General features: G+C 58.3%; 1 protein-coding gene across 3 annotated transcripts in view; it reads left to right on the top strand.

Moving 5' to 3' along the window:
* NDRG4 (NDRG family member 4) overlaps positions 1–12,623 on the top strand; it is a 31,803-nt gene that overhangs the window by 640 nt on the left and 18,540 nt on the right. For 2 of the 3 annotated variants that reach the window (XM_045819165.1, XM_045819164.1), the window contains exons 1-2: positions 7–165; positions 11,772–11,866. In XM_045819165.1, the coding sequence (XP_045675121.1) occupies positions 129–165; positions 11,772–11,866 (132 nt within the window). In that variant the 5' untranslated portion in view covers positions 7–128. Of the gene's footprint in view, positions 1–6; positions 166–11,771; positions 11,867–12,623 lie in introns of those variants that run through there. The other variant, XM_045819168.1, reaches the window with a different exon arrangement.

The following is a 12,623-nucleotide window of genomic DNA, read 5'->3' as shown; positions in this document are numbered from 1 at the left end:
GGGGGGCGCGGTGGCGAGAGCACTTCTGGCTCCGGCTGCTGCTCCTCCTCCGCTCCTCGCTCTCCGACTACTTCGCTCCTCGCCTCCCGCGTTTGGGTCCCCCGAGCCGGGCAGCGCCGGGCGCCGCGATGAAGGTGCTGGGGCACAAGATCGAGCTGCTGACAGGTACCGCCGGCCCTCGCCGCCCGCGACTGCCCAAGCTGGAGCGGAGCGGAGCGCGGCGGCTGGGGTTTGGGCGGCTCCGGCTGGAGCTGCAGGAGGGGGTGCGGACGCCCGCTGATTCCTGGCCCGTGCGCTGCCGGTTCGTGCGCGGAGCCCCGCCCGGCTCTGCTCTGCGAGTCCCCAGTGGCCTTCCCAGTGGAGTCTCCGAGTGATCCAGCTGTAGTCGGGTCCCCAAAGGGGGAAAGGAAGCCTAGAGCCCCTGCCCTCCAATCGGGTCCCCTAAGGAAGGAGCCCCTGACCGTGACCTTTGGTTCCTGCTTCCTGTGACAGTCTGAGCCCCTCTCCCAGGAGAAGTGTCCTGCTGGGAGTGGCCTGGGGAGTGGGAAGCCAGACTAGACCCTGGTGACTGGGGACCCTCTCAGCCTTGGAGCCCCTCTGGAGAAGTGGCCAGTTTCTGCGCTGGAAACCACACCCAGGGTGCTGTGGCTGGGGGTCCTCAGAGGACATCTGGGTCTGCCCAGGGGAGGGGGCAGGAAGGAGCAAGGACCAGGGAGGGGCCAGGGTGTGGAAAGGGGACACTCTCCTGGGCCCAGGTGGCCTCCGTGGTAGGGGCGGTGGAGAGACAGGAGGGGGGACGGGGCGGGGAGGGCTGGGAAAGGGAAGCAGTCCAGATCCCCGCAGGGCCTGGACGGTGGAGGTGGTCAGTCCGTGTGTGCGGGATGGACTCCTGGATTCTGGTCCCTGTCCTCCGCACCTGGGAGGTGCAGTGTGCCACCTGGAGAACCTTACCAGGAGAACAGAGCACAGGGGCCCTGTTAGGAGAGAGGGGCAGCCGCGTGGGGGTGCACTCAGGAAACAGTGGGAGTCTGAGTGAGGACGGAGTGGGGCAGAGAGATTTGAGCAGGTCGCAGCGTTCACACTGGACCCGAAAAGACAGGATTTCGTGGAAAGGGAGATGGCATCACAGGCTGGAGGGTGGAGGGCCCGGGCTATGCCCAGGCCCTGGGGTGTGAGTGAGGCTTGAACTGGGAGTGAAGTGGAGACCAGAGGGCCTGGAGCATGTGTGTGAGAGAGAGAGAGTGTGTGTGTGTGTGTGTGTGTGTGTGTGTGTGTTGCGGGGTTAGGTCTGGTGAGGTTTCAGGTTGTGAGTGCCTGTTAAAGCAGCAAGATCTGGCTGCTCCTTGGCTCCGTGGCTGCCTCCCAGAGAGGGGAAGCGAGGTCAGGGGGCTGTTCCAGATCCGAGCCCAGTTGGCCACGGGGGATGGCAGCCCCTTCAACCCCTTGCTGGCTTGTCAGAGCTCACCTGAGGCCGCCTGTCCGCCTGACTCCAAGGGGAACTGGCTCACCCCCGAAGGGAAAGTTTTCCCAGCCCCGTGGGGTTTCAGAGCCTCGCGCTGGGGACAGACTCCTGTATCCTTCCCCTGCGCCTCTTCCTGCCCCAGAGGACTGAAGTGGGGACGCTCTCTCAGGAGACGTGTGCGAGGCTCCAGTGGGGGTCCAGGCTTCGGGGCCCCCATTCAGTGTGGGGACCCTCATCCTGTGGGTACAGAGGCCAGGGCCTCCCCTCCCTCATCACACGGCTCTGGCAGACGCTTTAAGCCTTCAGCCAGCTGAACGGACCCCCCTCGGTCACTGTCGTTGATCTCAGTTGCCCTGGGAGACAGTGCATGTTCTCAGTTGCTGTCTTGTGGTCTTTGCAGCCTTCCCCCTGTCTCTAGCTCCCTGCTGTCCTCTGCCCTGCCCTTCCCCCCAGGTCTGGGTTCAAGTCCGGCCTCACTGCGGCCAGCTGTGTGGTTTCAGACAGGTTTCTCAATCCCTCGGACTTCAGTTTTCTCATCTTAGAGACTGTCGACCCCTCCCTCCGAGAGCTGGAATGGCTCACTGAGATGGCACCGGTGACCCACCTGCCTGGTCGGGGCCCACACTTCTCCGGCGTCATCTCTCCTCTGGTTCCTGGGTCTTGGCTGTCCTTGTAATGGAGAACTCCCCCTGCCCTGTCTGGTTGGCCACTAGGGAGTGTGGATCTCTCCCCACCCAGCTTTATCCCTGCTTATGTGCGTTTGCAAGGGTTCGGCCCGTATTTCCCATCGGATGATAACAGGTCACCGTCAGGGTGGTGGCCAGTGTAGCGTGGTGGCATACAGCAGGTGCTCAATAATTGCTCCCTGGGTCCAGGCTCACATGCCCCACTCCCGTCAGCTGTCTCCAGGATAATTTCTTAAAGATCACCAATTCCCTGCCCTTGTGCCGACCTCAGAAAATTGTTTTGCTGGACCTTTTTTTTCAAAGCTCGTGTTTACTCAGCTGTTGATAGTTTTCACATTCTTCCGTTTTATTATCGTGTGGGTTTTACGGATGAGGTCAGTCCCTTCCTCACCTCCTACTGCGGAGAAGAGGTGGAGCTGGGTTTCACACCTGCAGGCTGAGCCCCCACCCCCCACCCCCCGGGGTCCTCTCATGAGTTGAGTTGCAACTGCGTGGCTTCGGGCTGTTCTCATAGCTGCTCTGCCCTTGGCTTTCCTCTTCTGTAACACGGGGTCACCGTGGTTCCCGCCAGGTCACGCCCCTCAGCAGCAGAAGCAAGAGTGTTAAGTGTTGAGTGCAGTGTCAGGCCCGCGGTCAGCGAGTGACGGTGGTGGGGCTGTTGTCCCCAGGCTGCCACCTCAGTGCCCTGCAGCCTCCCCGTCCCACTGTACTCCCGTCACCTGGTGCCCCTCCTCCGGGATGTCCCAGCTTCTCCTCTGAGTTCCCGCACAACCCAGGCCTCCCTGAGAGTCTCTGAGGGACCCTGCTTGGGCCTCAGGTTCCCATCTAATGGGCAGGGTGGGCATGACAGCTGGTGGTGGGTCCTGCTGGCCGGCCATCCACAGCTCCGACACCAGGTGGGCAAAGCCAGGTGCCCCTCACAGACGGAGCTGGAAGGATGCCCAGGAGTGGTCCTGCCTCGCCCGAGCGTGTCTTGTTGTTCTGGAGAGAAGAGGGCAGGTGGCAGGGGGCTGTCCGGGGTGGCTGCAGGGGTGAAGGCGACTAATGCGTCTCCCAGACTCCTTGCAGGGTCTTGCAGGCTCAGGCCGGGCAGGGATTTGGGAATCAGAGGGTGTGAGCTTCAGGGTCAGCTCCTGAGCAAGCCCCTGACGTCTCTGAGGCTGAGTCTCCTCGCCGGTTCAGTGGGAATCACGGTCCTACGTCCTGAGCGTCGCGGGAAGGAGCCCAGCGCGGTCCCACCCACACACGCTTGCTGCCGTCCTCAGAGGGCAGACGCTTGGCGCCTTCGTAGCGGGTGTTTTTTTTTTTTAGTAGTTTACTTTTATTGTATTTTTTCATTACCATTTGTCACCCTTGTACCCTCTTCTACCTGCACCTCTCCCCCCACCCCCCGTGGCAGGTGCCTTTGTATTTCCCGGGGTGATGTGGGGAAGTGGGGCGCTCGTCAGCAAGCAGGCAGATGGGGAGTTTTGTGCGTTTGCACCCGAACTGCACGTCTCCCCAGTGGTGGGGAGTCAGAGGGCGCTCTCCAATGGCGGGCTGGGCTCTGAAACGGTCCCTTGGGGGCCTCGGTATGGGCTGCTGGACATTTTTAAAAATACACTTGATGTGGACTAAAAAGCAAAACTTCTCGGTCTGGAATGTTGGTGTCGTCGTAGCGCATGGAGCGGCGTGTCGTCTCGCACAACCTCGCGACTGCGTTGAAAAGGCACCTGAAGCCCTGGCTGGCGTAGCTCAGTGGATTGAGCGCGGGCTGGGAACCAAAGTGTCCCAGGTTCGATTCCCGGCTAGGGTACATTCCTGGGTTGCAGGCCATAACCCCCAGCAACCACACATTGATGTTTCTCTCTCTCTCTCTCTCTCTGTTTCTCTCTCCCCCGTCGCTTCCCTCCCTAAAAATAAATAAATAAAATTTAAAAAAAAATGAATGCTTTAAAAAAAAAAAAAAAAGAAAAGGCACCTGATCGGTGCCGGGGGTGTGGACCCACACTGGGCACGTGGGGGAAAGGGAGGCGTAGACTTACCGCAGGAGGCGGGCGACCAGACCTCTAACCCTTATCTCCAGTTCTCGCATGTCAGTAAGCTTGACTGCTTCACCGGGGCGTGGCGATGGAGGCATGGGGTGCACAGGTGAGATGCCCGGCTGGAGGAGGGGAGGGGGGAGTGGTCACTGAGTGCACCCAGGGCCACTGGTGAGCGGTGTGTGGGTGACCAGCAGGCCGAGGGTCAGGGGTGTGACTTTTATGAAGGGCAAGGTGGCATCAACAGCTTAAATATGTGTGTGGTCTGTGACTCGGCAGCTGGATTTTTGGGGGACAGATAAGGATGTGTGCAGACATATTGGTTCCAGGGCGTTTATCCCGCAGTGGTTGATAGAAGATAAAAGGAACCCAGAAATACTCATCTCAGTGCCTGGCTGGAGAGGAGGTTAACCCGACGGGAATGCATTCAGACCAGGGAACCCCAGGCAGCTGCGGATCCTGCTGCCGAAGCTGTTGCTGCACCTGAACAGATGTCCCCTTGTGTACCGATAATGTCATAATAATGGCGATGACAGCTCGCCCTTCCGTGGCATTTGCCATGTGCCGGGCACAGGCCTCAGTGCTTTCTCCACAGTAACTCATCGTCTTAGCAACCTGTGAGGTGTGTGCTCACTCCCCCCTTTTAAGGGTAAGGCAAATGGGGCACAGAGAGGGTAAGTAACTTGCCATAAGACACACAGATGTTAAGTAGCTGGCTGGAATTTGAACCAGGACATCTGGCTCCAGGGTCCAAAAGATGTTTCAAAACAGTTTGTGTTTTGTTTTGTTTTAAACCTTTTGCAGTATATAGATTACCACTAAAAAAAAAAAAAGACTGAAAGGATATAAGCAAAAAATAGCAACAGTGATTTTTGCCCTGGCTGATGTGGCTTAGTTGGAGGATTGTCTCATAAACTGAAAGGTTGTGGGTTTGATTCCTGGTCAGGGCTCATGCCTGGGTTGCAGGTTCGGTCCCTGGTCGGAGCACGTATGGGAGGCAACCAATAGGTGTCTCTCTCACACATCGATGTTTCTCTCCCTCCTTTCCCTTTTCTCTAAAAATGAATAAATAAAATCTTTAAAAATAAATCAATAAAAATCTGGGTCTAAGTCTGAAAGGGTAAACTACCCCCCAAAGTACAGTGAGCACGAGAAAGGAAAAAGGTCTCAGTGATAACTCGATATGCGTGTAACTGCACTGAAGTTACTTTGTACACAAGGCATGAACATACAGGCAAAAATATTGTGGGTGTTGAGCACCGTGTTTCTCACCACGGGAGAAGAAAGTTGCAGATAAAAAAAGAGGGGAAGTCCGAATAAACTGTGTGGTGCCGAGTCGGAGTGAAAGGTGTCGGTGTGGCTCCTTCCTTTCCAGCCTGGGCCTGGCGGAATGGCTCCCGCAGGGCAGGGATGTGAGAAGGGCCGTTCTGCCGTCCACGAGGAAGTGACCAGAGACCAATGCACCATCGACATCCACGAGCACCCCCAGGGAGTGGGTTTCAAGAAGCGTGCCCCTTGGGCACTCAGAGAGATCCAGAAGTTTGCCGTGAAGGAGACGGGAATCCAGATGTTGGCGCCGACACCAGGCTCAGCACAGCTGTTGGGGGCCGAAGGAGTAAGGAATGTCCCTACCACATCCGGGTGCGGTTGCCCAGAAAAGGCGATGAGGGCGAAGATTTACCAAACGAGCTCCAAACATTGGTCACCTCTGGACCTGTCACCACTTTGAAAAATCTACACACAGTTCATGTGGATGAGAACTAGCTGCTGATTGTTGAATAAAGTTATAAAACTGCCAAAAACAAAAACAAAGATGTATCAGTATGAATTCCAGATTTTACAGCTGGGTAGATACAGAAGTGTGTGTGTTAGCATACTGTACTTGCATATACTTTGCAGCTCTGCCAGCCGAGACGCCCTAGAACACTGACACCCCAGAAGCAACGAGCACCCATGCTGCCCAGATCTTGGCTTCTAAACAGCATCTCTGATAAGAGGAACCAGGGCTCCTCGGGGGGGCTAGAAAATCAGAAGCGATCCCAAAAATGAAGGGCCCCTGGAGAAAGGACCCGAGAGCCAACCGGAAGGAACCCGCGGTGACCAAATGCGGCAGAGTTTAAACAGATACATAACAATAGCGATGAATTATAACCCACAGGACGAAAGAAATCTCCGCGAGTCCATACTGCTGTCAGTAAATAAACAGAGGAGACGAGGCAGCTCTTTCTCACAGGACAATTCCAATGGATACACGTGGAAAGGATGATGGAAGTGGAAAAGTGTCGGTTAGCGAACCCCGCAGTAACCATTGTGGGTCAGAATCACCGATGGTTGCTGAAATTAGGGGGTGGAGGCATGAGGAGAAACAGGGTGTTTATGGAGTCTTGAAGCATCCTCTCACACGACGGCAGTAATCGCACAAGGCAACACGGTAACTGTGCACTGGAGAAACCGGCAGACGCCCCCCTCACCGAGTGTGGAGGCTGATGTCCCAGTAATGAAACAGGCTGACCTCCCTTACCCCAGAGAGGAGGCGGCGAGAAGGGCACAGAACACTGCTGCTGTGTCCTTTTCAAAACCGCATGACCCGAGCCCGAGCCCAAGCCAACCACAGGCAAATGCAAATCAAGGGTGAGTCGTCTTCAGAAGTGTCCACGGCATGGCAGACAAAGACAGACTTGGGGGCTGCCCCTGGCTGGAGGCACCCGCGTGACCACCAGGTGCGTGCGCCCTGGCGTCCTGGGTTCGGGCAGGACTGGGAAACTGGTGACATTCACGTAAAGTGCTGGGTCCGTGTTTTATTTCCTGGTTCCTTGAATCGAATGAGACAGCGTGACACCCTCAGGAGCAGCTGGGTGAAGGGTGTATGGGAAGTTTCTGTGCTTTGTCTCCTCCTTGGTTTTTCTATGAGTCTAATGTTTCAAAATAAAAGGTTAGAAGTTGGGGAAAGTGTTTTGTCTTAATTTTGGCAGCGTTTTTTTTCTTTTCTATTGGTGCATAAAATGTGAGAGTGAATTATGATCAGTGATGCTTTAGATTTGATGAAATCTTCTCTGTAGACTAAAAATCTCCCTTTTAAAAAATGTATTTATTTTTAGAGAGAGGGGAAGGGATGGAGAAAGAGAGGGAGAGAAACATCAATGTGTGGTTGCCTCTCATGCACCCCCTACTGGGGACCTGGCCCACAACCCAGGCCTGTGCCCTGACTGGGAATCGAACCAGCAACCCCTTGGTTCACAGGCCAGCACTCACTGCACTGAGCCACACCAGCCAGGGCTCAACCCCTTTTCTACACCCTTCCAAACCCACGTCCTTTCCTAGAGACAAGAATTGTTACAGTTACCCTGAATCATTTGAGGACCTTTTCTTTTAAATTTGCAAATACGTGTACCTATATTTTTTACCAAAATGGGCTTGTTTATACTCACTCGTTTATGACATGCTTTTTTCTCTTACCTGCATATTTTAGAATGCTTTCCCTCTCTGTTTGCATGGAGCCTCCTCCTTTTTTAACAGCTGCGTGGCACGCTGGGCGTAGGTGTCCAGAGCTCATGGGCCCGCTCTCCCGACGCGCGTCTGGGCCATTTGCACCGCGCTGCTGCTACTGCACACAGGGCGGCGGCAGCGAGCGGCCTTCGTGCACACGGGGGCTTTTCCTTTGGAGTAACTGAGTCCCTAAAGATGGAGGCGCAGGGTTGATGGACCTCTGCATTTTTAGCAACTGCCAGGTGGCCCTCCAAACGGGGCCGAACCCACTCACTGCAGCGCAGCCGCGAGAGTCAGTGCTGTGTCCCACCACCGTGTCCCACCACCTCGTGACGCTGAGGGGTCCCGATCCCCTGACAGTGGGGGTGGTCTCAGCAGAGAGTTCTCGGTCTGTGCATTCATCTCACCCCATTCAACCAACGCTGGCCCGCCTCAGCAGCCCCGAGGCACGAGTGATTTTGTTATTGTCATCGCTGCTGCAGGGGTAGGTGGGGAAGGGCGTTCCCAGGCTCCTGCTCCCTGTGGCCGGCTGTGCCTCCTGCGTCAGCTGGGGTCTCTCCACTGAGTGTCAGAATCCAAACAGGGCTGCCTGGGGCACAGAGAGAATGTGCTGGAAGGACGCGTGTGCGTGTGCGAGTGCACGTGCATGTGCATGTGTGTGTGTGTGGTGAAGAGATGGGAATTCACAGGCCGGAGTCAAGGACGAAGCAGGAGAGCTGGTCTAGTTCAGGCTGGGCACACACTGGGGGGCTGTGACCAGAGAGAGGGGAGAATGGCTGGGACGGGAAAAGAAACACTGTGTCCCCGAACCCTCCTGCCGTCTCCGCGGGGAGACAGGGCTCTTGTGGAGCGGGGCTTCCGAGCACGGACCCTGGGGTCCCTTCTGGACTCTGCCACCGGGGGACAGTCACTCCCTCCTTGAGCCTTTCTTCCCTCCTCTATGAACTGGGGAGGGGGGGGCGGATTGGCACGGGGGCGGGGTCTAGTCCCTGCCCTGCGCTGCCCCCCGCACCCTGCCCCCCGCCCCAAGCTCAGGAGGGGGCGCAGAGGGTGATGTGAGGGGCCACCCACCTGCAGGACTCCGGACTGCCTGCAGGCAACAGATGGTATTGTGTCAGTATCCATTGTGATGAGACATTCATGTATCTAACAAGGCGGCAGCCCGACAACCCTGGTGCCCGCCTGGCACCATGCAGAGTTACTACGGTATTGCCGGCTCCATTCCCGGTGCCGAGCTTTACATCCTCCTGGCCGTTCTGGGACGGCCCACTTACATTTCCTAATCCCTTCACCTTTTCCGCCCAGCCACCCAACCCCCTTCCTTCTGGCAGCCACCAGAATGTTCTCTTGGGTCTGAGTCTGTTTCTGTTCTGCATGGTGGTTTTTTCAAACCATAACTTTCTTAGGAAGAAACTTCCCTGCTCCCTCACCCCCGCCCTCCCCCAATCCCCAGGGGACTGTGGGCCTCGGCCTCCGTCCCGGAGCTCCACGGCGTGGCCTGCTGGGCCCTGGGCTGCTGCCCCTGTTTTCCCATGGGCTGAGACAGGCCCAGTTCCCCGGGTCCTGGGGTTTCTCCCCAGCCCTCTCCCCCCCCCCCCACCCCTCCATCGCAGGCCATCTGCCCCTGCACTGCCCTCTCTCAGCCCTTTTCATAGCGCCGTCCTTGGGGACAATGGTCTTCTGGAGCGTTTCAGAGCAGGCCTGGGCGAGGGCAGGGGCACCCCAGTGCTGCCCAGGTGTTTAACCGAATGGGGTGCTCAGCGAGGCTGGCAGCTGAAAAAGTCCTGGAAGAGTTTTCCAGGGTGGGCCCCGTCTGTTCGCTCCCCACCCAGGTGGGCGGGTGAGCGTGCAGCCATCAGAAAGGATGGAAGAGAAAGGGGTGGGGGCGAGAGGCGAGGACGCCTTACTAAAAATACAGCCCATCTGCATGGTGTTAGCTGGTTTCCCCGGAAACCACTGGGAACCGAGTGCTCTGGCGGAGATGCGGGACCTGGGGGCCTGGGTGGGCACCGGCCTCCCTGCCCGGCCTCTCGGGACAGGGCTCTCCCAGGGAGCCCCACGGCTCTCGATCAGCCCTCCATGAGGCCGGGCGGACCAGCCGCGCCCAGCCCAGCCTCGGCACATCTCAACCCCAAAGCAGACTCTGGTGGCGACCCCCGGCCTTGAGGCAGCACCTGGGTATCACTTTGGAGAGCTGCTGCCTCGTGCCTCGGACGGGAGGGACGGTCTGGAGCTGCAGCCTGGGTCTCCCAGTGGCCCTGTGCCCCTGGGTCCCAGGCACCCCCCCGGGGCCCACCCCTCGGTCACTGGGCCTCCCACAGGGGGAAGCCAAAGCAGCAGGGGTGGGCAGGGGCAGGATATGGCGGGGGAGCGGGGTGCATCTATGGACCGACCACTAGTGGGATGGGCAGCCTTTGAGGCAGAAGGGAAAGTTGGAGGCTTCACACGTAAGAAAAGCTGAAAACAGAGTTGGGAAGGAAAAGCATGCGGGAGGGAGGGAGGGAGGGGCGGCCCCATCAGGTCAGGCACTGGGCTGGACCAGGAGTCCAAAGACCCCGTTTCCAGGCCTGGCCCCCTCTGGACCTGCCCGTGGTCCTCCCTTGGCCTTGGCTTCCTCATCTCACTGCCCATCGGGGCGAAATCAAACAAGCAGCACAAGAAAGCGTTTTTGGAGCCATGGCAGCCTGCGAGAGAGTAAGGGGTCGTTACCCATCTTCAACCAGATCGTCTTTTTTTTTTTTTTTAATGGCGTTTTTTCCTGATCTCAGATGGCAAGCTGTAGTTCTCCATCCTCCACCGGGATAATGCCTGTTTGTACTTCCCATCACTTGGGATCTGTATGTGTGAGCGTCGCCTTTTCAATCCAGCAGACACAGGCATTTCCCCATGCTACTCACTGTCTCCTATCAGTCCCGGTCCCACAGGCCCACAGTCTGTGCGTCTGATGTCCCATCTGCGGATACACGTAGCGTCTTCCGGTTTTTCTCTGCAGTATAAGTGGCACTGTGGTGGGCATCCGTACAGGTGTCATTAGCTGCCCTCTCTGGATTCCTTAAGGGATTCCTTCCAGGGAGAGGATGGCTGAGCCCAAGAGTGTGAGTCTTGTCAGTAGTTGCAGCTCGTCCTGCGGAGCTGCCCTCCGGAAACACGTGTCCGCACGCACGCACACACACGCCCGCAGCGCCCTCAGAAAATGCCAGCTTCGGTGCATCTCCGCCAGCTCTGCGCAGTTTGCCAGTTCCTTTGGCCAAAAAAAAAAAAAAAAGGGTTTTGCTTTCATCTAAATCTTTTCGACGTCTAGTGCGCTTTAATATTTTCTCATGTGCTTGTTCTGAGCGAAGCCGTCCTGAAATGCAGGGGAGGGGTGGTGGTGCCAGGCTCGGTGGGTTGTGGGGTCTCGGGACCCTCTCTGACTGCCCCTCCCCACCACTGGCTCCTCCAAACACACACGCAGGCGTGTATTTATACATGTATGTGCACCTATGATCCTCTCCTCCACTGAGGTTCAGAGGCCCGGGGTCTCCCAGGGCACCCACTAGGGCCCGGGGCCTACCTCTTGGTGTCTGTGGGTTGAGTGGCTGCCGTGTGTCACCATCCCCGAGGGTGGCATGTCATCACAGGCGCCCCCCGGCTTCAACATCATTCTGTCTGCTGCACTGCCAGGTCGTCGTGCCCCCCCCACCCCCTGCCTCTCTCAGGGCCACCTTCACCCAGGCCTGTCCTGCACGGCCCTCTGGACACCCTCTCAGCTCTGTGCCCCCCTGTGTCCCCCAGGACCCCACTGGCCACTTGGACCACAGGGGGGTAGGGGTTATCCTGTATTGCTTTTCTTTTTCTTTCCTGTTTTCCTTTTTTGAAACGTATTTTAACTTTGAAGGACAAATAACACACTGAGATTCCTGCGCCAAGCAGCGGAGTCCGGCGCCTTGCCCCCCCACCCCCACCCCGTGAAGCATTGGGATGGGCCCGCACGTGGGGACCCCGGGATGGAGCAGTTGGGGTGGTGCTGTTCTCCTTCCCCAGCCCGGGCGTCGGGCGCATGCTGGGAGGGTCGGAGCAAGGCCCTGGCGTCCCTGCTGCATCGGGCCGCAACCCTGGTCTTCACCCCCTCCCCAGGGCTCCTGCTCCACGACGTGACCATGGCCGGGCTGCAGGAGCTGCGATTCCCCGAGGAGAAGCCGCTGCTCCGGGGCCAGGACGCCACCGAGCTGGTGAGTCGCCCCCTCGCTGTCCTGGGGCGAAGGGCACCCCCTCGTGGCCAAGAAGAAAACTGCGTGTCTTCCCTCCCGTCTTGTCCCACTGACCCTCTGTATGGGGCGAGCCTCGCGCTAGGAATACTCAGGCCAGGAGCCCCCAACCCTTGGACCGTGGATTGCTACTGGTCCGTGGCCTGTTGGAACCGGGCCCCAAGGGAAGCTCGCCTGAGCTCTGCATCCTGACCCTCCTCCGCCCACCGCTGTCTGCGGAAAACCCGGTCCCTAGGGCCAAAAAGGCTGGGGACCGCTGACTCAGGCCACCCTGAGAAGCCTTGTCCCCGCCTTGGGAGCGTTCCTGGCCAGGCTGACTGGCCGCATGACCGCCACGCAGCCAACCTCGGTGGCTTTGTCTGCCTTTGAGGCTGGAAGGCTCCTTAGGAAAGTCACTCCCGCTGCAGTCACGAGAAAACCGAGGTCTTGGCCGAGGCCTCACTGCAATCACGGACTGGGGCTGAGCCCAGCCCCCGGGTCTGGGAGGCCCCGGGGCCCCAGGAGGGGGCCCGCTGGGCGCTGCGGTGGGCACCAGGGACCCTGTGCTCCCCACCCGAGGGGGCCTGGCCTGGCCTGCAGCTGCTCCTCCTTTTCCTGGCAAGCTCTGAGGTTTGAGGGCCTGGGTCGCCAGTGGGGGCCGTGGACAGAGGCACTTGAGGTTGTTGTTTTGCCCCCCAGGGCCCTCATCGGGGCTCTGGGGTCAGATCCCAGAGTGATTTCT

The sequence above is a fragment of the Phyllostomus hastatus genome, unplaced genomic scaffold (assembly GCF_019186645.2).
Source record: "Phyllostomus hastatus isolate PE091 unplaced genomic scaffold, TTU_PhHast_1.1 phas_scaffold_345, whole genome shotgun sequence".
Lineage (NCBI taxonomy): Eukaryota > Metazoa > Chordata > Mammalia > Chiroptera > Phyllostomidae > Phyllostomus > Phyllostomus hastatus.
This window is presented reverse-complemented; position numbering and strand designations above follow the sequence as displayed.